General features: G+C 56.7%; 9 protein-coding genes across 9 annotated transcripts; 4 read left to right on the top strand and 5 right to left on the bottom strand.

The window, feature by feature from the left end:
• Positions 1–2,649: 2,649 nt before the first annotated feature.
• On the bottom strand, positions 2,650–5,673 carry CMQ_1138 (ccr4-not transcription subunit 3; the record flags this gene model as incomplete). Its single annotated transcript, XM_014318217.1, has 6 exons — positions 2,650–2,762; positions 2,863–3,037; positions 3,515–3,569; positions 3,630–4,158; positions 4,220–5,360; positions 5,419–5,673. 6 exons carry the CDS (start codon positions 5,671–5,673, stop codon positions 2,650–2,652), a joined length of 2,268 nt encoding a protein of 755 aa, XP_014173692.1.
• Positions 5,674–5,864: 191 nt separating this feature from the next.
• CMQ_1748 (uncharacterized protein) lies at positions 5,865–6,431 on the bottom strand (the record flags this gene model as incomplete). Its single annotated transcript, XM_014318827.1, has 2 exons — positions 5,865–6,017; positions 6,045–6,431. 2 exons carry the CDS (start codon positions 6,429–6,431, stop codon positions 5,865–5,867), a joined length of 540 nt encoding a protein of 179 aa, XP_014174302.1.
• Positions 6,432–6,654: 223 nt separating this feature from the next.
• On the top strand, positions 6,655–7,334 carry CMQ_935 (d-tyrosyl-tRNA deacylase; the record flags this gene model as incomplete). The annotated part of the gene is made up of 4 exons (XM_014318014.1): positions 6,655–6,661; positions 6,734–6,912; positions 6,979–7,212; positions 7,266–7,334. The coding sequence occupies 4 exons, from the start codon at positions 6,655–6,657 to the stop codon at positions 7,332–7,334; spliced, it is 489 nt and encodes a 162-aa protein (XP_014173489.1).
• A 433-nt stretch (positions 7,335–7,767) lies between these two features.
• Positions 7,768–8,982, top strand: CMQ_1556 (peptidyl-prolyl cis-trans isomerase; the record flags this gene model as incomplete). Its single annotated transcript, XM_014318635.1, has 1 exon — positions 7,768–8,982. One exon carries the CDS (start codon positions 7,768–7,770, stop codon positions 8,980–8,982), a length of 1,215 nt encoding a protein of 404 aa, XP_014174110.1.
• A 552-nt stretch (positions 8,983–9,534) lies between these two features.
• Positions 9,535–13,971, bottom strand: CMQ_980 (GTPase activating protein; the record flags this gene model as incomplete). The annotated part of the gene is made up of 1 exon (XM_014318059.1): positions 9,535–13,971. The coding sequence occupies one exon, from the start codon at positions 13,969–13,971 to the stop codon at positions 9,535–9,537; it is 4,437 nt and encodes a 1,478-aa protein (XP_014173534.1).
• A 3,028-nt stretch (positions 13,972–16,999) lies between these two features.
• On the top strand, positions 17,000–17,827 carry CMQ_741 (60S ribosomal protein l44; the record flags this gene model as incomplete). Its single annotated transcript, XM_014317820.1, has 6 exons — positions 17,000–17,015; positions 17,159–17,176; positions 17,289–17,321; positions 17,449–17,582; positions 17,639–17,718; positions 17,788–17,827. 6 exons carry the CDS (start codon positions 17,000–17,002, stop codon positions 17,825–17,827), a joined length of 321 nt encoding a protein of 106 aa, XP_014173295.1.
• A 516-nt stretch (positions 17,828–18,343) lies between these two features.
• On the bottom strand, positions 18,344–19,579 carry CMQ_1485 (uncharacterized protein; the record flags this gene model as incomplete). The annotated part of the gene is made up of 3 exons (XM_014318564.1): positions 18,344–19,053; positions 19,148–19,400; positions 19,460–19,579. 3 exons carry the CDS (start codon positions 19,577–19,579, stop codon positions 18,344–18,346), a joined length of 1,083 nt encoding a protein of 360 aa, XP_014174039.1.
• A 593-nt stretch (positions 19,580–20,172) lies between these two features.
• CMQ_1397 (ureidoglycolate hydrolase) lies at positions 20,173–20,937 on the top strand (the record flags this gene model as incomplete). The annotated part of the gene is made up of 1 exon (XM_014318476.1): positions 20,173–20,937. One exon carries the CDS (start codon positions 20,173–20,175, stop codon positions 20,935–20,937), a length of 765 nt encoding a protein of 254 aa, XP_014173951.1.
• Positions 20,938–21,081: 144 nt separating this feature from the next.
• Positions 21,082–22,800, bottom strand: CMQ_884 (serine hydroxymethyltransferase; the record flags this gene model as incomplete). The annotated part of the gene is made up of 4 exons (XM_014317963.1): positions 21,082–22,364; positions 22,416–22,509; positions 22,561–22,617; positions 22,672–22,800. 4 exons carry the CDS (start codon positions 22,798–22,800, stop codon positions 21,082–21,084), a joined length of 1,563 nt encoding a protein of 520 aa, XP_014173438.1.
• Between the last annotated feature and the right edge of the window lie 77 nt (positions 22,801–22,877).

The following is a 22,877-nucleotide window of genomic DNA, read 5'->3' as shown; positions in this document are numbered from 1 at the left end:
AAAAACGAAGCGGTTCATGGATGAGGCTTGGTGCTGGCTATAACACAGCTTCCCTGATCGAAGGCAAGGCTTTGGACACAGAGAAGAGTGTGAAAGGCCACGTCAAGACATATATGGATATCTACTATTGGCACAAACGGTTACTTTCTAGCATAACAAAAACGAGGCGAACAAGATATACTAAGGTAGAAAGAAAGCAAAACTAACTCATGAGGTAGTAGTAGGGTGTACAAAAGATGATGGATAGGCAGATATGGCTTCAGATGTAGGGACATCGATGGGGAAAGCCCACTATTAATGCCCAAGTGTGTATAACACGGCAAATGTGTACAGATGGTGTCCGACAAGGTGGGCAGAAGAAACTAGACTGTGGGAGATTTTGTGTATGAATACAACTTCGAAACGTCAGAATTGGCGGGAAAACATAAATTTAGTCGAGGCGAACACTATTAAGACGAGGCTTGTGGATAAACAAAAAGAATGAAATATATCAGACTCACATTTCCGAATGTGTCGCTATTATCTTTGTCGGAAAGATTGCATTTTGGGCATTTTATCTTCCGTAGGGGAGAAACAACAGCCCACCCTTTCTTCACGTCTGTAAGTCAGGCAGATTGAATGGTGGCGGATGCTGAGCCTGATCCCTAGAAAAAGCGAGGCGTGCCTAAACAATAAGGTTTCAAAGACGACATGAGGAACCCTTTCTGAAAGTATACTTTGACATATGATACATGTGCTGTCTTGTGGCGATGCCCCCTTGCACTTGCATCGAATATGGGTGCCGTCATTAGATGACCAGTGATTGGACGGGCTGAGACGTCGGTTTGCAAATGCATAGGCAGTGCACCGAAACTGCAAAGTTTGCCTAAGCATAGAACCGCAAGGGGCTCTCTCAGAGAGCACAAGTGTGGTGTGCAGACAGTGGGAACATGTCAGGGCATCGTTCAAGGAGGGATTGACACCGCAGCTTGAGGACGGCAGGGAAAACAAAGAAAAACTTGCGCGTGAGTCACGCCTCTGACGCTGTGTAAAGTGTAGAAACGAGGCTGTCTGGGGGAGAAGGTCGTGTGGAGACGACTTATGCACGAATGAGGGTACGTAAGACGTGGTGAAAATCTTCCGAAAGAGGCGCCTCAGGGGTTCCACTAACAAGCGCCTTCCCTACCTTTTCGGCATTCAGGTGGACATCCATAGATCGAGACGAGAGCTGCAGAGGACCCGGATACTTTCGCTCGTCACCCGCTTCGGCGGACAGGGAGGGCGAAAAACGCAAGTCACAGGTACTGAGACGGGACACGACAGATCATTCCACCAGCCGGCCACTTCGTCTGAGCAGTCGAGACCGAGAGGACCGGACGGGGGTATAGAAAATGGGGCCAACAAGCGTTGCCACGTAGGAAGTATGCCTTGTTCGGACGCCTGGCGTTCTGCCTGGCCGGCTTTGCGGCTTGCTGCTTGCTGTGTGGACGAGCCGGTTTGCAGCATTGCAAACTGTATCACCGTGGCGGCTATCTCGGCGAGGGGCGAGCACTGCCGCGAAGAAAAGAGGAACAAGAGAATTTCCAAGTCTGGAGGCCTAAAGGAGATCTTGGGGCTGGTGGGACAAACCGGAAAAACAATTGGAAAAAATTATCAACACACTGTCGTCGAGGAAGAATGGGGTGCCGCGGAAGTGGAAGGAGCGAACCGGCGACTGCGCAAGGCTGCGCAGTTTCCGCACAGCCTAGTTGTGTGGCTGCTCAAAGGCTGGTGCATGCAGGCTACCCACACCCTTGACGAGACTTGGTAAGCCGTCCCGCTGACTGGTTCGCATTTTGGTCACAACGCAAAGCACTGCCTTGGATTCGCCGTCGCCTTTTTTTCGTAAATTGCCGTTCTAGGACAACCATGCCGCCGATACCATAGATCACGGGACTGGCTGGTTATGGAGGCATAAACCTAGAGACACGTCAAAGGAGCAGAGACAGACAGACAAATCTGCCTGCGCCATGATAGTGTGCACGAAATAACGCCAACATTGGGCATGAAACACAGCATCGACATAAATTAGAAAAAATACACCCGAAACAGAAGATTGACAACTGTGGATGCAGAGTAGGAAGCCATTTGAAGCCCAAAGGGTCAACTCACATGTAAGCACGCCGTCCAGAGAGCTATCACGCGAATGAAATAAATATTTAAAGAGAGAGGGCGGAGTCCTCCTTGGTCAGGTGTGCAAAAGACAAACCCAAGACTGAACATCAGGACATGCGTCCCGGCCTAGACGGCTGCAAGTTGTGCTTTGGGCACGGGATGGGGCTTCATCAGGTTCGACTACACAGAGAGGAGTAGGAATAAACAGAACGGGACGGAAACCAATGCTCTATATATCTGGTACCTGCTCTGCTTCGTTGTTGCCCCGCCAATCCCAGCATTGGAACCCAATGGTGATCTACCTGTCTAGATAGAAAAGGAGAACTTACACGAGTCAGGCAGACTCCTTCTCTGTTTGCCGGATACTGGATGTTGGGGTTCAGCAATGCATGCAGGCATATGCCATCTGGGAGACGTGAAATATGTGCACATTTGCACTAGTAGATGCCACGCAAGACAACAAGGCTGCAGTGCGGAACAATCGATAGCTGTACCGTTCTTTACTCGCATTTTCGTCTACAGTAGAGCGGGCGCGGCGCCCTGTTTCCATCGGGTTGCTTGCAGGTTCACAGTGCGTTTTAAGCCCGAGTACGAAGCGGCAGAAGTGAGCGAGGCCAGGAAAGCAAAGGCTGTCAGGAAGGCGAAAGGATGACCGGGACACAGAAACGTAAGGCGAGGAGTGGAAGAGCCTAGGCGGCGCTAGGTAATGCAGGCGAGCAGTTTTCTTACCCAAGAGGGAGCATACATTGAGGTCATCTTCCTGCACATAAACCAACGAGTCGATCTCGGAAGGGCCGTAAGCCAGCCGTTTTGGCATCGTCCTCATGACAGCCTCGTCGTGGTGAAACGGCGCACTGCAGCCTGGATGGCGGCCTGTCGTAACACGAAGATCAGGCAAGGCATTCTAGGCCCTTTGGACGAGAGCAAGACGGACAAGCCAATAGGCAGCCAAGACCAATCAGGACACGATCATGTCGAATTCTACTTCTCTGAACAATGCCATGTAATTCGCCCTGTGCTTATGAAGGCGACAGAAAGAGGAAAGGAAGGGAGCAGAAGGAAAGCAGGCCGAGCTGCCATGTCTGCCCTCGCTCTAATATTGCCGATTTCTTGGGGTTCCCAAACCCATGCATCCTCCCCCTCTCCCGGTCCACTCCAGTCAAATGATTTTTACTAAAACTGACAACCCGAAAATAAACCGTACCCGGGTTCCTTGTCTCGATGGAAGAGACCGACGAGTGTCAAATAGCAAGCCAAGCCACGTCATGGGGACAAAATGGAAAGAAAAAGAGTAGAGCTTTCAAAACTGATAGAGCCTTTGCTGCAGCCGGCAGTAAAAACTACGCCGTCACTCCGCTCTCTCGCCGTTGCGCCATCATACATCGTCTTCCAGGAACTTGTAGACGAACTTGAAATCTGCTTTCCTCCGGTTCATCCTGTACCGCGTGTCAGCAAAGGAAGGGGTACGACAAAAACATGGTCTCCACCCTGCTTACCATGTGCTCTCGTAGTCGAAGAAGCGGTAGGTGCCCTGCTCAAACTCCTCTGTGATGCTCTTGGGCTCCTCGTGCCGCTGGAACCATGTCTGGTACTGCTTGTGGAAGCGCCAGCTCATGTCCTTGAGCGCCTTGGCAGCCAGGTACTGTTGGTACGTCCCCTGCTTGTAGTAGAACACGTAGAAGAGCGTGTCTGGCTCGATGCGAGCGTACAGCCGAGGGTCATCCAGCAGTGCCAGCGGTTCTTGTGGGAAGTTCGAAGACGAGTGGAACCGCACCTCTGGGTGGTATCGACGTGGAGGCTCTGCATCCATCGTTTCGGGCGCGTTGGCTACCGACTGGGCCAACATGCGTAGTCCTGTAGTCGGGTTCGACTGTGGCGGTCGGCTCTTTGTCACCTCGAATGACTCGACCAGGTCTTGTAGTGAGGAAGGCAGGTGGTAGATGGACTCTTCTTCGGCCTGCTCCCCCTCCTTGGTGACAGGAGTGGCGGTCTTGACTCCGTTCGTGGTACCGTTCGTATGAGAGCCTGAAGAGACGAGGGTTCATTAGCAGCTGATCTGTCTTGGAGGTCCGATGCACTGCCCTACCTTTGCCTGCGGCATCTGCCGGCTCGGGTGCCGGTGTTGACGTCGTGGACGCGGATGTAGAGGCTGCAGCGCTCCTTGCCTTCGCCGATCGTGCGTTTTCCGGCTTCACCGTAGATCCCGATGCAACGCCTGACGCTGCACCTGCTGCCGATGGAGGGACCACCTTCTCTGCCTGCTGTTGATGGTGCTGATGCGGCTGAGCGGACGGCGGCTTCGGGGAATTTGCTGCGCTTGCGATCGCTCTGCTCGCCTGCGCGGCGGGCAACGAGGGTGCAATGGCGGCTGGCAGCTGGGTTTGTTGTGAGGGCCCGACTACGCCTGGCGGTGGCGGTAGCGGGGCTATTCCGACGTTGAGTCTATCGCTCGCGGCAGCGGCCGCAGCGGCCGACGCGTACTTCAGGCCTTCGCCCGCTGGTCGTGCCGGTATGGATGCCGGCTTCATGGCCACGGCGGTAGAGATGCCATTGCTAAGCGTTTGTAGAGGGGTATGCAGAGTTGCTAGTGTTGGCAGTGGGGACTTTAGCTGTGCGGAGGGGCGGCGGCCAGAAGAAGAGATGGAGGCCGAATCGGTGGTGGCACGACCCTTGCCACTACTTGTCCCTGGTGGCTTCACGTCCAGATCGCCGAGATCGCCTTGTATGGATTGCGTGTCCTGTGAGGAGACTCTGTCATCGCCATTCAGGCCGAAGCCCTCTTCTTCCTCGTCGAGATTCAAGTCGTCGTACATGGTGTCGTCCTCCATAAAATCGTCGTTCTGGTTGTCGGTAACGTAGTAGCGGATGCTCTCCTCCAGGTCGTTGACCTGCTCGATGTCGATGGCGCCGTTTTCGAGCGAGCGACGTAACCGTTCCAGCTTGCCTTGGTGCCACTTGTGCCGCTCGATGATGCGTTCTATCTCGGCCATGCGCTCGGCCTTGGCGCCGTGGATCTTGCCTCGCTTCACGGTGGCCTGGATGGCTTCGCCTTCGGCTTCGAGCGACTCGATCTGCTGCTCCAGCTCGTCGACCTGGGAGCTGAGAAACTCGCCTGTCTCGACCTTTGCCTGCTCCTTCGGGTCGAGCTTTGTTGCGGCCGACAGGCCCTCTTTCGAGTAGGCCTTTGTCTTCATGGCCTTCTCGACGGCCTTGAACCTCTCCATTTGCTGTGTGCGGCAGTGTTAGCCGAGACGGACCGTTCAGCTACCATGCTCATGCACCAACCGTTTCAATCAGCCTCCGCTGCTCCATCAGAGGGCCCTTATCCTTGATCTCGTTGCCGGCCGCCCATGTCTTGATCTGGTCTCGTAATCTCTGCAGCTTTTTTATTTCGCGCTTCAGGTTGTCTTCCAGCTTCTCCTTCTGCGCCGGGTTATTTGACTGCTCGATCTTCTCGTAGATGGCGTCGAACTCGGACACGCCCTCCGTCACCTTCTTGAAGCACTTGTCCACTTCTTGCTGCAGTTTTCGTGCCGCCATGGCGCCGGTAGTGTATGAAGGCCCGTCCGGCTGCCTGGGGGAGAGTGACTGCTCTGGCCGGTAGCAAGATCGTTGCGCGGCGTCGATTGGCGCAGTAAAACAAAGAATTGAGGCCGGTACAGGGTATAGGTGCTATTCGAGTGCCCTGAAGCTATGAGCAGGGAAGATGGGCCGGCGGCTGGTTCCCGGGACTAGACGGTGTACGTGTTAGAGGAGGACCACAGGACCGTTCCGTCCATCGATGGCACGATGATGCTGCTCCGGCGAGAAGAGTTTTCGAGCCTTTCGCCCTCCCGGTTGTCATACGTCAAGGGCGGAGTCGAGATGCGGTGCCTAATAAATGCCTTGGGTAAAATACAGGGTCCACGTACCGATTCCCTCTCGTGTCCGAGTCCGGCAATGTCACGAAAGGGGAGAGCGAGGGGTGGCGTATGTGCTGCCGGATGTGATGTGGAGGAGGAGGCGAGCTTGAGAAGGGAGCGAAATGATATGGGCCGTGGATTGGAAGATTCAGTCGTTTGTTCATAGTTGGCAGGCGCGATCGAAAACGGAAAAAGGAAAAGCGGCCAGTCTGACGAGCTGGAAAAAGTGGGGCGCGAGCACCAGCCTTTAGGCGCTGGAGGGCGCAAGGATGCGACGGGGCAAACGAGGTGTAAGAAGCGTTTCGTTCGCCTCGTCACATTGCCCGGAAGCCTGTCTGCCTGCCGCAAACGAGCCAAGCCCTGGCCGGGGATGTTGTGGGACGCTTCTGCTGGCATCTTGACTTGTATCTTACTCGGATCTTACAGCTGGCAGTGTCACGTGGCCGAACAGTGGGCTTTGGCTAAGATATCTAAGCCGCGAAAGTGCGACAGCATTCTTGTGACGGGCATGCCGTGTCTAGGCCCCTTGTAGCTCTCGTGGTGAGACAGTGACGAGACCGGACAGACCAGGGATGCGCAATTGGCTGTGCAAACGAAATACGGAGTACAAGCACGAGCAATGAAAGGTGAGCCTGGCCGACGGTCCATGCCAGCCGGCAGGGCGGGTTCGGGTTGCTGACCTGTCCTACTATGAATAGCGATTCTGCAGCGCGTCGTCTCCGCCTCGGTGACGGTCGAGAAGGAGCTCGTGTCGTCCATCGGCCGGGGCGTGCTGGTGCTGGCAGCCGTGGCACCGGGCGACACCGAGAAGGAGGCCGACTCGCTGGCGGCCAAGATCGTCAAGCTGCGGCTGTGGGATGATGACGAGGGAGGCACAGTGCGCGCGACAATCCCGTCTGACGTGTTCGTGTTATTTGTTGTCTTGCTGACATGTACGTTCTAGTGGAAGAAGAGCGTGGCCGACATTGGCGGCGAGGTGCTCTGCGTGTCCCAGTTCACGCTCTTCGCTTCGACCAAGAAGAGCAAGCCGTCGTTTAGCGGTGCGATGGGCGGGGACGAGGCCAAGCGGCTCTACGACTACTTTGTGCAAAAGGTGCGCGACAGCTACCAGGCCGATCGCGTCCAGGACGGCGTGTTCCGCGCCATGATGCAGGTCGCTCTGGTGAATGATGGGCCGGTAGGTGTCTTCTGCCGTCTCCCCGCGTATCACTCCACGTCTGACATCGACAGGTCACGATCGAGGTATCGGCCCAGCCAAAGCCGCATCCAGACAAGAAAGCGCAGGATGGGGTGGATTGAGGTCCACCGAGCTGGTGATGCATATACTCTGTAGAACCAATAGACAGCCGTCGGACAGCCATTCGATGCACTCGAGGCACACTCTCTTACATCTGTAGACAGAGCCGCTCGGGCAACTGCCCCGCTTGGACTAGGCGGGGTACTCCTTCCGTTCTGGGAGCTGCACCGTCTAGAAGCTTCCACTAGAAAGAATTCCTGCTAGTATTTTTCCGACTTCTCTTGCGTCCTCAGCAAATCGAAATAAAAGGCCAGTCGAGACAGGGACATCTTGTCTGTTCTGACCGTTTGTCGAGCCGCAGCCTAGCATCGCTTCCTCCTCGCACAGCAAACACCCTTACACACACAGCCTTGTCAGCCGCCAGCTGCTTGCCTGCCTGCCTCCTCCACCTTCATCTCCACCTGTTCGTCGCTCTTCTTCGCACATCCTCTCACGATGGCCGACGGCAAAAAGGCCCAGCGGCCGCGCGTCTTCTTTGACATTACGATCGGCAAGAAGCCGGCGGGCCGGATCGTGTTTGAGCTCTTCAGCGATGTGGTGCCCCAGACGGCAGAGAACTTCCGCGCGCTCTGCGCCGGCGACAAGGGCACCACGGCTGCCGGCAAGCCGCTGCACTTCAAGGGCTCCATCTTCCACCGCGTCATCAAGCAGTTCATGGTGCAGGGCGGTGACTTCACGGCGGCCAACGGCACCGGCGGCGCCTCCATCTACGGCGAGAAGTTCCCCGACGAGAACTTTGACCTCAAGCACGACCGCCCCTTTCTGCTGAGTATGGCCAATGCTGGACCTGGAACCAACGGCTCGCAGTTTTTCATCACCACCATGGCTACACCGCATCTGGATAACAAGCACGTCGTCTTCGGCCAGGTGCTGTCCGGCAAGTCCGTCGTCCGCCAGATCGAAAACACCCCCACCGAGACTGGCGACAAGCCTGCCCGCGACGTCGTCATCGCCGACTGTGGCGAGCTGACCGGCGATGATGCCGTCCTCGGCGAGGCTCCTCGCCAGCCCAATGCTCTTGGCGACCCCTACGAGGACTTTCCCGAGGACGAGTCGGAGGGCCCGGCACCGCCCATCACCGCTGACTCCGCCGCTGGACCTGCTGCTGCCGCTGCTACAGATCCTCTGGCCGCTATTACCGGCGCCTCGGGCACGTATCTCTCGGCCGTGCGCATCCTCAAGATCGCCACCGACTGCAAGGGTTTCGGCAACACTGCTTTCAAGAAGGGCGACTGGGCTGCTGCCCTCGACAAGTATCACAAGGCCCTGCGCTACCTCAACGAGGACCCCGACCTCGACAGCGCCCCTGCCGGCACCAAGGAGGCCTTTGGCCAGCTGCGCATCAGCGTCAACACCAATGCCGCCCTCATGCAGCTGAAGCTGTCCTCCTGGGCTGACGCCCGCGTCTCCGCTACTAGCGCCCTCGAGGTCGCCGGGATCACCCCTGCCGAGCAGGCCAAGGCCCTCTTCCGCCGTGGCCAGGCCCTACTCAAGCTCAAGGACGAGGACGGCGCCCTGGCCGACCTGTCTGCTGCTCACAAGCTGGCACCCGCCGATGGTGCCGTGCTCAAGGAGCTGACCGCTGTCAAGGATGCTGTGCGGCTGCGGCGGGAAAAGGAGAAGAAGCAGTACCAGAAGTTCTTTTCCTAGGTTCACGGCCGTCAAGTACCAGCACTATCAGGGCTGGCCATCGGAACCAGGGGGTTTAGGCGAAGAGAATATGGACAATGAAAACTGGTGCTTACTTCCGATAAGGCGAAAATGGTTGCTTAGCTTTCTTATTTTTTTTTTACGGATATTAAATCATGTGTAGCGTTTATTTTCTTCTTTAACGAGGCAACAGAACAGGCACGGCATCGATAGAGACGCCAAAAATAAAGTAGTTGTGCCCCAAATGCAGGTGTCATGTAGAGCAACAGTGTCAACCAACGAGTGTATGCAGCACCATAAGTTTTGGAGAGATTGGTGGCACCGATTGCCTAACAGAACAAGCCCACCGGAAATCCCCAACGCCTCCAATGGCCGCTTGCAACTGGCTGTATGAGTGTGAAAGATATTGAAACTGAGAAAAGAGATGTATGCGCGTATGTGTGTGTGTGTGTGTGATATGTGTTCGGTATGTAGGATGCTATACGTTTCAGGGGTACTGTTTTGTCCCGAAGAAGCAGCAAGCAGCATTATAATAGAATCAAGCCCAATGCCTCATGCGGCAGTATGGCTACCCTTCGTGGCAGCTTCCCCTTTCGAGCTCGAGCTGCCCCATGGTTCGCTAAAGACAAAACCGCGGCTCTGGCTCTTGTCTTTGCTGCTGTCCCGCTTATGGGCTCGCCCGCGGCTTTTCTTCAGTTCGCGATCCCGCTTGCGATGCTCCTTCTTCTCGTCCTTCTTCTCATCCTTTTTCTCCCACTTCTTGTCTTCCTTTCTGTCCTCTTTCTTCTCCCGACCCGGATTGGCCTCCCGCTCGCGCTCGTAGCTGTCGTCGCACTCCGTCTCCTGGTCTTGGCTTCGGTCTGGCTGGTCCACACCTGGCTCTCGGCCCTGATCCCGGCCCCGATCTCGGTCTCGATCTCGTCCTCGCAAGGTTCCGACAAGGGCGCCGTCTCCAAAATGGTCTGGACTCGTCGTCCGTTTGCGACTGATAATACCACTGAGGAACCTCCTCGCCTGTTTCCCGTTCCGCAGACTTTTGGTCGCACCGGCGCCTTCGGCCAGCGGTGGCCCATTGCTAAAGCTGCCTTCTGCCTGCCGGTTCTTCCGGTCCCGTCCCGGATGCTCGTCCACATCGCTTCCAGAGGATCCTGGCGGAATGATCCCTGCTCCCCCACGAGGTCCGAAGGCGTTGTAGCTGCTGCTGAACTCGCCACCATCTTCCAACCAAGCAGGCACACTGCCATATGATAGGTTGATGCCGTCTGCTAGATTGACTTTGTCAACGGCATCCACCAGGGCATCTTCTGTCGTCTGACTGGACGTCTCTGGAGCTTGTCGGAGCGAATCTGCACGAGCAAAGCATTCATCCGACTTGGTCTGAAGTTCCAGGCAGATAACGTTAAACTCCTCCAGTTCTCCGTCGAAGAAGTGGCTGGAAGGTGCCGATGGCGGGTGGGCGTCGGTCCAGACCTTGGCCAGAGCAGCTAGGTTCCGTGGAAGGTCTATGAGATATGGCAGTCTGGGAAAGCCTTCCTGAGCGACCGAGGAGAGGCGGCCCATGATTGTGACGGGGGTAGAGTAAGACGGAGGCAACACAACCGGCGTGTTTGACTTCTCTGCCGGTATAGAGCAGATCACGTCGATAAAGTCTCTGACAGACTGCTTCTGTGCTCCCAGAAACCGGTTCATCGGCTCCATCCACGTCTCCTTCCTCCCGATCATCGTCATATTCGCCAGGGCCTGCAGGCCCTTTGCGATGAGCGTCAGCGTCCGCTGCGCGCGAGGCCTGGGATGGTCTCGCAAGAGGCCAAATAGCTTCGGGTTTAGAATCGCAGGACACACGAAGCGCAGGAAGAGAAACCCAGACACGCTCGTATACGAGACGGTGCGCAGAAAGTCTCCATATCGATCTTCGGCTACCGCACGAATGTACTTGAGAATGTGTCGCAACTCGGCCGGAAATCGGGTTGCTGACGATGTGATGCATGTCCACACTTCCGTCGTCAGTTGCATGAGCCGATCCCAGTGCTTGTTTATGTCGTCGCCGGGGTTGATCTTGCCCGGGTCTACCTCGCAGTCCGGGTTGATCTCGTTGATCTCGAATATCTTGTCCGACAGAACCTCTTCGAGATACTCATGTCCCAGACGCCGCATGTGGAACTCCAGAGCCTGTGTCAGTAGCGAGTTGCCGCGGAAGAGAAGGTTCGCCTCTCCCTGGAGCGATCGTCCCATGTCGCGCACTATCTGGTCACGATCGCTGGCTGACTCGATCGAATCGCTTGACCTCAGCCTCTTGCTGAACCGAATCTTTTTCATTGTCACCTGGTTGCCTATGCCATCAATCTCGTCCTCGACCATGGCCATGATCCAGTCGCTTACTTTGCCCGTGACTTGGAATGTGTTCAGGAGCACTTCGGCAATCCGCCTCAGGCTACCCGGCAGGACTGAGGCGATCTGGAGAGTGAGCCCGGAGCTGAAGTTGTGCAAGAGGTCCAGAAGTGGCTTATACTGCTGCTCTGCCAAAACTGCCAATTCTTCGTGGTGCACTTTGACCAGCATGGAGCCAATGGCCTGCGGCCGATCATCGTATATGGGCAGCCATTGTTCGTGCTCCCTGCCGCGCTCTAGATTATTCAGGGGGATGTCGACAGCACCGTACATGAGCTCCTTTACGTTGCCGGATTTCGGTAGACCGAGCGAGGCTTGTAGCTGGTGCGTGTGGCTGTCCAGGTTGCCCTCCACCCGCTTCAACACGACAGAAAGGTATGGCAGAACCGGCGGGAGGTAAGAAAACTCACAGTCCTCCCGCCAAAATGGATTTTTGGTGTCGGTCTTTACCGTTGTGCGCGCGCGTACTTCTCCGTCCAAGATGACCTCAGCCAGATAGTTCCCGACGAGCGGATCGGTTGGCTCTCCCTTCCCTTGACGCTCGTGGCGATCAACAGAGCTGCTGATGACATCTGCTGACCCACGGGTCTTGATCTTTGCTTCCGTGATTCTCAGCCTCAGTGATTTTTCGAGTCGGAAAAGCTGATAATGCTGCTGTTCTCCAATATTGTCTTCCATGTGTGCTGCGGCTACTTCGTAGAAAACGTCGTCGTTTGTCTTGTCTATGGCGTAAATGTCCGGAACGGCAAACGCCCAGAGCAGGACGGCCCAGACTTCGAAAGCCACTCGGGAGTCGAGGGCAATGTAGACGGGCCGAAAGATGGATAGATGTGTAGATGTGGTCGCGTATATGGGGAATATGGCAATGCAATACTCCTCGTCAAGCACGGACTTGTCCAGCTGCTGTATGGCGCAACGAGCCAATTGCGTGAGCTCAATCACTGATAGGATGGTTACGTCGTTTTCTGTCATCAGCTTGAACTCTCCGTTTCCCTGCAGGATGCAGGAGACGCGTCGCCATGCGCTCTGCGAGGATCTCAGGTCCCGCGTCGACGGCCGCTTCACAATGGCACGCGGCGAGGTAGCAATCCCCTTGTCCCAAAAGAGAACTTTGCCGACCTTGATAATGGCCCCATCCTTCGGCTTCCCATTCGGCCCTCGGCTTTTCGGATCACTTGTCGGTGATGCCACCGAGCGGCTGCCAGAAGCCCAAGGCATTGTCGGAGACGTAGCCCCGGGTGCTGGAGAGAGCTGCTGCCAACACAGCAACGCAGCCAGCCAGAGATCGAATTCGGCGCTGACCATAGGTCGAAGGGCAATCTCGGCAGAAGTGTGTGCGTTGGACAATGCCAAATATCGGATGTTCGTCCCTGGTTGCCGTACCGGCCAGATGCGACAACCGCGAAGATCAGAGACGATGGCTGTCTGAAACAGGCCTTGCTTACCGGCATCGAACATCAGGCATCCCTTCTCTTCCTCGATGTAGCAGATGCCTTGACTCCACGGCCCATCGTCCGAATCTCGGTATTCGATCTCGCCACGCATCCTGCCACACAACGTCTTCATCAACATAAGCACCTTATTAGCATCATCCGTTGGCATCGGGACCGGTAGCGAATCCACAGAAGGCGGTGCAGAGACGATGGGCGACGTGGGGCGGGATGTACGTTTGGTAAGACGGCGGTTCGACTTCTTCTCTTTTGCCGGAACGGATGCAACTGGCATGATAGGCATAATGGTCCCTATAGACATGACGCTTGTCGCGGACGAAGATGCAGTCAGCGCAGCTATAGCTGCAGGCATCGTCGGCGGCGGTTCGGCAGAGCGGTATGGAGTAATTGAAGGGAACCCTAGTGATTCAAAGGGACTTTGCATCAGCGCAGGCCCTCGCTGATTGTCCCCTGAACCTGCTGAAGAGCATGAGAAGACCCGATGTCTGGGTTCGGACGCAATGCCTGGTGTTTGGAAATCGCGGAAAGGGGAAGCCCCGTCCATGGTATGCGTCCGGACACGGTAGGAGGCGGGACGGGGAGGAGGACTGGATGAGGTGCTGTCGAAGGATCCAGCAACTGCATCACTGAACACAACACCCTGACGGCGACTGCCTGTGCTGCTGTGGTGAGACAAGGTGCTGCTGGCACCGGGAATGCTTCTTGGCGAGGTTTGGGGTGACATGGACCCAAAGGGCCGGATCACAGGGACGGGGGCGCCTGTGTTCGGACCGCTTGTGTCCAGCGGATCGAGTGGCGCTGCCTTGCGCTTTTCCATGGGCTCTGGTGTGACCGTACGGACGCTGGGTGGTTCGCTGCGTGTGACCTTGGCTGTGTTCGATGTACTCGATGAGCTGGACGGGCTGCCACTATACGACTGGAAGCCGGTCGTCCGCGGGACTGAAGCCGGAGAAGTTGTGGCTAGCGGTGACTCCGGAAGCGGGGGGAGCGGTATGGGTGTTGAGATTGCTTGCATCGCGGGCCGGTCAAGCAACAGCGGCGGGGGCAATGCGGGTGGGGAGGTGGGGTGTTGACGTGCGAGTGTGTTGGTTACGATGTCGTGATCCCGTCCACGATCATGGTCGTGGCCTGAGCAAGTGTGCTCATCCATTGTAGATGGCGGTGGGGGGGGGGGAGTTGGATAGCTGGATAGCTGGATAGCTGGATAGCTGGGTAGCTGTGTTATTGGGTATTTGGGTAGGGTTAAGTCAGAGCTAGGTCTTCATCGTTTGAAGCTGCTGCTCATGACTTTCCTGCCCTCCCGAGAAGCCGTTATTCTGCCAAGCAGGTCACGACCGAGAGGCTCCGGTATTTTTTCTTTTTGTTGAAATACACAGCCATCTGTTCTTGCTGTACAATCGGTGGACGGCCGGAGGACTCGAAAGGCTCGAATGCTGCCGAGTGCCCCCAAGATCGACGGTTCGCGGTGAGGAACAGCAGTGCGTGGAACTCTTTTTTATCAATATTGTCGGGTTCTGGCTAAGCTGCCCAGCAGACGATCCGGTCACTTCTGGTGGTGTTGTGTTTTCGTGGAGCTTTCACCATCCTAGCTCTCGCCGCTCGACGGCGAGTGCGGTTCTCTCTGATGACGGTTGGGGAAAGGGGGACGGGATTGGGTGCGACGGAGAGAAGAATGGATGAGGAGTGCGCGCGAGGGGACAAAGCGCTGTCGCGGGGAAGGCAGTGCTTTGCGCAGCTGAGGAAAATATAGCTCCACTCTACTAATGTTGGCTTGTGTCCGCTTTGTTGTAATTAGCGTATCTTACTCTCCAAGCACATGCTTCTGATCCGGAGAAAGAAGCAGGAAAGGAAAGACGGCTGTTTGTCGAGAGAGCAGAACACGCTCCAGCAGGTTATTAGGGGGCGGCAGTCTTTGGCGGCGTGGGACGGCGAGCCGAGATGCCCGGGAGCCGGTATCGTGGATGAAGGGTGTAGTGCTAATCAGAAGACAGCAGGTTGAAGACAGGGATGCAAAGCCAGAAAATGAAGCCGAAACGAGGTGTGCCGCTATGCTTAACACGCTCAACAGCTAGCAGGGTGATGTGCAAGAGGCAGTTTGACGTTTCGAAGTCATAGGCGGTGGGCCGCAGGAGAAAGTCGGTTTCGTCTTGATGAAGATGCCGTTTCTTTGCTGCCGTTTCGGTGGCACATTTCCGTCGTCCGCTTGATTCACCGTTGGGGATTTGTGAGGGTTGCGTCGAGTTCCCTATTTCGCCGTGCTAGCGATGGAGTTGGGCCAATAACAGCAGGAAAGAGCTAACGGCGTCCGCCTGCATTCTCACCTGTAACCCGGATAAATGGGTCTGTCAAAAGGAGCGAAAAGTGATAGGTTGCAGCTCCAACATCGGAATTGAAGCCTAATCGTTGATTGTATTAGGGATTTGTCTACTAACAGATATATAGTCTGTCCTTCCACAACTACGCTACAGCTTCCAGCAGCATGACCACCTCGAGAAGAGACAGGCACCTCGCCACCAGGTCTCGCTCCAATTTCAGTACCTTGCACGAACCCATTTATACCCATGATTTCGGCGTGTTAGATCCTAGGCGGCGCTGCAGATCGAGCCGGAATCCTTCTGGACAAGCAGTATCCTTGCCTCTGGATGAGCTATGGGTATAGAAGGACCTCGTCTGCGGCGCTCAATTGGGTTACCACGTACCCCCATTGAGCATAGTTAGTCCGAGATGGTGTAGGATGCGGAACGGAGGCCTGCCGCCAACCGAGCGCGAGATGTCGAGTCGTAGACCAGAAAGGAGGACGGGAAACGAAACTGGTGATCGACAGAGGGCGAGCAAGCATGTTGAGGCCAGTGCCCTTATGCAAAAGGCTGGCTAGCCGCTGAAACAAGGTGGTAGCCCCCTTCATCACACAGCCTGGAGCGTCTGCACTGCAGGTGTTCGCTGCATGCACAAACTCGCATCGGCTGCCTTCCCCAGACACTCTTGTCTTGCTTCCCAATGCCACGCGGCGCGCCTAGATCCGACCCAGAACCTGCAGGTGTCAAGCGACGATGCACTCGACTCCAGGCCCTTCTCGCACAAAGGGTCAACGGCCGATTGCCCCACAAGCACAAAACTAATCAGGTGAAGGACGAGTCGGGGTTGCGTCTGAGCAAGGATTGTAACATACCCTGCCACCTCGCCTCGGGCGGGACCGGGCAATCAGGAATCGCACTGGCTGAGAGTACTGTATCATCCTGTTTTGTTTGGTGTGCGCCGGCCGAAATAGCTGTGCATTTGTGTCCTCGCCTAGATCAGATCCACGGCATCAACTCCACCGCTCACTTCGAGTACTCGTACATAGTATTTGCTTGTGCACGAGACAACCGCATGTCGGTATTTCGCAATTGGACGGGTGCTTGTGAGTATTACGTCGTATACGAGCAGTAAATGAGCATCTTGCCACTACCAGTACTTCAATCTCGTAATCAAGAGGCAGCAACACAGACTGGCGGTACTCTGACAATTCCATTACACATACCCCATACTCACGAGAAGTCTCGTATCTTGCGTAACTCGCGCATTGCCCGAAAGCCAAGTTCGGACCGCGAGAAAGACACCGGCAGTCGGTGAGCGGAGGCGAAGTGCACGGAGTAGCTTGGTTCAGAACTGTCTCATCCGATGCTGTCAAATTACCTTTTTCTTTACTTATTTCCGCTGATACTCTGTAAAGCTCACCCGTACATATGACGTAGTGTGATCTCCGGACTCGTGGATAGGTTCCTTCATGTCGTAAGCGCACCGAATATTGGAGAATACGCTGTACAGAGTACACGGGCTGGAGATTGCAGTCACCATTTACGGAGTGCAATTCCGGAAATAGGCACGGAGTACGATGTACTTCCATTGATTACATAATCCTCACGAAATCTGCTTATCTAATTTCACAGTCTCACAGTCTGGAATAGGTGACAATGCGTTACCGCACTGTGAATCTCCATGTGGCTTGAGTTGTGGCTCAACAGCCCTGTGGGTCCGCGCCGATTATCTGGGGCACGCACACAGAAATTTTCTAAAAAAAATTAGGGCGTCAAAACTCCAAGACGACCCTTTTCACGACTTTCATATCGCTCTCCCTTCCCCTCTTTTCCGTCATCCGCATCACGACACAAAGGCATCACCACATCAACACCGCCAAGATGGTCAACATTCCGAGTGAGTAGGATCCCGTGGTCTCGGTCGATTGGGAGAGAACCTGGCCTTTGGCGGCCGTCCACGAAAGCGCATTGCCACGAGCTCGAATCGTGTTTTCTTGTTTTATTGGACCCAGATTGCTGACCATGACTTCTGAATTTTAGAGACGAGAAAGACCTACTGTACGTTCGCACCATGTTGCTCCTAGCACTCGCTCCGAGACGAATCGATCTGGATTGGCTGCTTCGCTATTTTCCTCGACATGGGAATTGTGATTGTTAACTCGCAATACAGGCAAGGGCAAGGAGTGCCGGAAGCACACCCAGCGTACGTATGACCTGAAGGGACGAGAGCAAACCCGGAGCGGAAAACCTGGGGTGGTCGAATGGTTCCTGCTTGGGTGCGGACAATAGAGAGCAACGCAGTCGCTGACATCACGTCTTTCCTCCAACAGACAAGGTCACACAGTACAAGACGGGCAAGGCCAGTCTGTTCGCTCAGGGAAAGCGTCGTTACGATCGTAAGCAGTCTGGTTATGGTGGTCAGACGAAGCAGATCTTCCACAAGAAGGCCAAGACAACGAAGAAGGTATGTAGATCCGCAACGTGCCATGGAGACGTTTTGCTTACCTGGCCTTCTTCCAGATCGTGCTGCGTCTCGAGTGCACGTCATGCAAGGCAAAGAAGCAGCTGCCGCTGAAGCGGACCAAGCACTTCGAGCTTGGGTATGTGGCTTTCTTACTCTCCTCAGCTTGCCGCGTCATGACATGAGACGATGGCTAACAACAGCGCAGTGGCGACAAGAAGACCAAGGGCGCGGCGCTTGTGTTCTAAGCGCTGTCCCTCGTGTATTCGTTCTTTTTTGTTGAAACCCTTGCTCGAAAAACGGCTCGGCTCGGCCGGTCCCAGTCTCACTCGCACAACACTCGCACTCATCACACCGACCTCTCTCCTCTTCTCCTCGCCAGGTCGTCCGAGAGAGCTTGGCACGGCCGGGGAAAGGCAGAGAAGGGTGGCTGCTTGCCATTTTTCCTGTGTTTGTTTTCTGGCTGGGGAGGGCGAACCGTGGTGGACCTATTTGCACACTTTAATTGGCAAATACGAAAATATGGGACGGAGTGGGAAACGGCTTGGAAAGGAGGAGGAAGGACTGTGTATGGTCTGGGCGGACTCTAGGACCCAAGCCCAACCATAGAGTCACGGCCAGTACAAAGACGAAATCAAACAAGACAAAAAAATGATCAAAAGACACTCTTGCCATGAGCTTGCTGGAGCGGGCGAGTTGATAGTGAAGAATGAGTCGTGTGATTGATTGTCTGCGTCAAATGCTCTGCCCTTCTTTTTTCTCGTTCAAAAACCTTCTCCTAGCATGACGGTCCGGCCTTGGCCGTACCAGAGTGGGCCGACGCGAGCATCCAGGCCCTTTTCTTGGCCGACGATCCACTCTCCGACCAGACGGTCTTGCGGCGGAGGTGGTGGCGACGGCGGGTGTGTGGAGGCAGTAGGCTGCCAGGTGGCCGGCCACACGACGCGCTCCAGCCAGACGTTGATGGCGTCCAGGGCGTCGATCCAGGCGTGGCGCGCGGCCAGCGTGGCGTGGTCGTCCTGGCAGAGGAAGCGGGCGAGGGTGATGTGGGCACTGGGGACGACGTAGCGGGAGGCGACATCGACGCCGGAGTCGCGGGCGCGGGTAAACAGGTCTCGACGGAGGTGGTGGTAGGTGTAGGCATCTGGAGAGGACGAAGACGAAGAGGAGGATCCAACTCCCGACAGCGGGGTCACGCCCGGAGCCACAGGCGGTGGTGACGCAGAGGGCTCGCCGGCGGCGGGGACAAACGACAGGGCGATGGCGGCCAGGTCGTATGAGATCATGGGTCGGACGAGACGAGCACGGTGGCGGTAGGGGTAGTTGACGAGGGCAGCGATGCCGTTCTCGTCGGACTCTGCCGTTCTCGCCGAGGCCATGGTGCGGCGGACAACGTCGACCTCGGCGGGCGTGCGCGAGTGACAGATCTCCAGGGCAGTCATGTGCATGCGGTAGAGAGGCATAAGCCAGAGGTCTGGCCTGTCAGCGTTTTTCTTTCTTTCTTTCAACTTTCTTTTTTCTTCTTTTCCATTCTTTTTTTTTTCCTTTCCCCTCCAACTCTAACTCACTTGGTGCTGCCTTTTTCAGCATTTGCTGAACCCGGTCGGCCAGACGGAGGATGTGCTCGGGCGGCCGGGCCCAAAAGACGACGCAGTGTCTGGGGTCCTCAAAGGCCGGCTCGATGCTGGGGTTCTCGATGCGCAGCAGAAAGGGATCGACAAGGACCTCTTGGAAGTCGGACGCCAGGAACTTGGCGCGCTGCTGGGCGTTGCGCGTGGTCCGGTGGACGGCATAGCGGGCCTGCATCTGCGTCTGCAGGGGCTGCGCGTTAATAGAGTCGGACTGCGAGGTTAAGACTGGCTTTCCTTTGGCAGACGGACCGGATCATCATTGCTGGCAGCGATCAGCGATTCGTACGGATTGTCGTCCGGCCGGATCTCCGCGCCAGACAGGTCCTCGTAATTGTTCCTAACATCTGTCGATTCCAGTGGTGGTACCATGGTGGGTAGCTGACAGGAGACAGTAAGTGAAATGAAATTACAAAAGGTCGAGAAATGGACGAGATTTTGGATTATACGTCTGTCCACTCGCTCGCAGACGAGATCCGCACGGCGAGGTAGTTGCGACCGCGCGCCAGAACGCGAATGCAGAGATTGTCATGTGTGGTGTATCTCACGGCCCCGCACTCTGGATGATACTGGCTTCTTGTCTAGCAACCGTCTCGAATAGTTTAGGTAAAGAACTTGAGCTACATAGTATTGAGTCCATCATGCAACACAATGTCGTGGAGACGACGTTCAAACAACTTACAGAGGGACCCATCCTTACGTAAGCCAAATTAGGCTCTAAGAGTGGCACCTTCTCCGGACACGTGAATATGTCGAATTGATATCTAGAGCAAAGTGTCGAAAAGTCCAGCCAAGACATACACAAAGGACGTCAGCGCTCCAACCGGCCGTGTCGACGATCGGAATCTCAGGGCGGCGAGACGGCAAAGGCGGCAATCGTACGGCATTGGTCTCTGCAACACGTCCGCCGGTTCAGCCCTGTTCGACGTTCGTTTTGCTTTTCGTCCTCTGGGCCACCTCTGGCAATGCCTGCGCGGCTGGACGTGTCGGATCTCGGGCTGTGCGTGCTCGCGGAGCCGCTGACGGTGGCGGCGTTTGCGCCGTTTGGCGACGTGATCGAGAACCCGCGGCCGGACGTGCAGCCGGGACAGTACGGCGAGGCGTTTGGGTCTGTCTTGTCTGCAGCACCTTTCCATCCCGTCTCGGCCAACCAGGGCTCGGCCATCAAGTACCAGCACGTGTCGCGGCTTGCCGACCGGTATGCAGCCGACGGCGCGCCCAGCGGCCAGCCCTCGGCCGCGGTGGCCAACGTGTTTGTGTGTGCAGCAAGGACGCTGGTAGAGGATCCCGAGCACAGCAGACACGGAGGAGCTGGCCTCTTTCCTGTCACCATCCTCGAGCGTCACCCCTACACGACGCAGACGTTTGTACCGCTGACGGCCCGCGGCAACACGCGCTACCTCGTCATCGTGGCGCCGACGCTGGCGAGCAATGGCCCCTCCTCCTCGCAAAGAGACAGACGCGGCCCGCCGGACGTCCACAACCTACGCGCGTTTGTGGCCCGCGGCGACCAGGCGGTGACGTACGGTGCCGGCACATGGCACGCACCCATGGCGGCGCTCGGCGCGTCCGGCACCAGCGTGGCCTACGCGGTCTTCCAGTTTGCCAACGGAGTCGGACCCGAGGACTGCCAGGAAACGGTGCTGGACGGCGGCAGTAGGGCCCAGCAGCAGCCGTGGTCGGCAGTGACGGTGCGGGTACCGGCAACAGGCTGTGTGGCGAAGCTGTAACGGCGGAGTGTATGTCACGAGTGAGAAGTGCATTGTCAAGGTTTAGAGTAGACACAAATACAAATGCACGTCACGTGCGTTAACCAAAACGCCAACAGAGTTGAGTCTGTCTGTTCTTTTCGCCACACCATCATTCACACACCCTCACTTGCTCGTCCAGGGCAGCGGATACGTGCTGACCCAGTCGGCGACCTCGCTGCGCAGCTGCAGGATCTCGGGCACGGCATCGCCGCCGCCGAGGTGGTCGAGGAACAGACGCAGACGGCCGGGGCTCTTCTCGGCCTTGGCCTCAGCCTCCTTGCGGGCGGCCCTGTCGACGCGGATGGCAATGGTGACGGCGCGGTCGACAATGTCGGCAACACGGGCAAAGTCGTGCTCGGTGAAGCCGCGCGTGGTCATGGCAGGCGTGCCCATGCGCAGGCCTCCGGGCGTCAAGGCCGAGCGATCGCCCGGCACCGTGTTCTTGTTGGCGGCGACGCCGACGAGCTCGAGCACGCGCTCAACGCGAGCACCGTCGATGCCCTGTGGCCGCAGATCGGCCAGCAGCAGGTGGTTGTCGGTGCCACCCGACACGAGCGAGTAGCCGAGGCCGCCCTTGTCTTTGGCATCGCCCAGCCGTCGTGCCAGCGCCTGTGCGTTGGCCAGCACCTGTTCCTGATATGCGCGGAACTCGGGCGTCTGCGCCTGCTTCAGCGCCACCGCCAGCGCCGCGATCGTGTGGTTGTGCGGCCCGCCCTGGTGGCCCGGGAACACGCTCGCGTTGATGGCCGCCTCCAGCTGGTACTTTTCCTCCTCGCCCGTCTTTGCGTTCACGCGCCGCACGCCGCGTCGGAAGAAGATCAGAGCCCCCCGAGGCCCTCGCAGCGACTTGTGCGATGTCGTCGTCACCACGTCCGCCACCCCAAACGGCCCCGGCATCGCCTTGGCCGCCACCATCCCCGACAGGTGCGCAATGTCCGCCACCAGGTACGCGTTGATCTTGTCGCACACTGCCCGCATCCGCTGGTAGTCGATCAGCCGGCTGTACGCGCTCGCCCCTGCCACGATGATCTTGGGCCGGTACAGCAGTGCCATCGCCTCCAGCTTGTCGTAGTCGATCTGCCCGGTCCGCTCGTTCAGTCGGTACGGCAGCGTCTCAAAGTACTTGCTGATAAACGAAATCTTCTTCGTCGGCGTCTGGTAGCCGTGCGACAGGTGACCGCCGTGTGGCAGGTCCAGCCCCATCAGCCGGTCGTGCGTGTTCATCAGCGCCGAGTACACGTACAGGTTCGCCGGCGCCCCCGACAGCGCCTGCACGTTGACGCCCCATTCCCTTTCCGAGAGCCCAAATGTCTCCAGCGCTCGTTGCTGGCAGAGCCGCTCTGACTGGTCGATGAACTCATTTCCGCCGTAGTATCGCGCCCCCGGGTACCCTTCCGAGTACTTGTCTGCGCCCAGTCAGTCTCGCCCACCATCTTCGCCACACGCAACAAACGTACTCTGCATCGGACTGCCCAAAGCGTCCAGCACCGCCTGTGACGTAAAGTTCTCCGACGGGATCAGGTTGATGAACTGCTTCTGCCGTGTTTTTTCCTGGCCATGTCAGCGAGAGAGAGTGACGGACAACGCGAGAGACGGCCATACCTTCTCCACGATATCGTACATGGTCGGATCGGCCTCTTGCAGATGTGCCGCCAACAACTGCACCCAGATTAGTACCTCTCCACTGCAAACAGCTGTATGGTGTCCACTCACGCGCTGCTGGCCCTCCAGATTCTGCGACGACACCATCCGGCTCTGCATCCGCGCCACCTGTGCGCTGGCCGTGGCCCATGGCCGTTGGAAAGCACGTGCTGTGCTGCGAACGATGGGGAACGACATCATGATGCAATTTGTCCGAACAGAACGAGCACTCTTGGCTGCAATTGGCACCCGTACTCGTAGTCGACAGTCCTCCGCGT

Source organism: Grosmannia clavigera (genome assembly GCF_000143105.1).
Source record: "Grosmannia clavigera kw1407 unplaced genomic scaffold GCSC_140, whole genome shotgun sequence".
NCBI lineage: Eukaryota > Fungi > Ascomycota > Sordariomycetes > Ophiostomatales > Ophiostomataceae > Leptographium > Leptographium clavigerum.
This window is presented reverse-complemented; position numbering and strand designations above follow the sequence as displayed.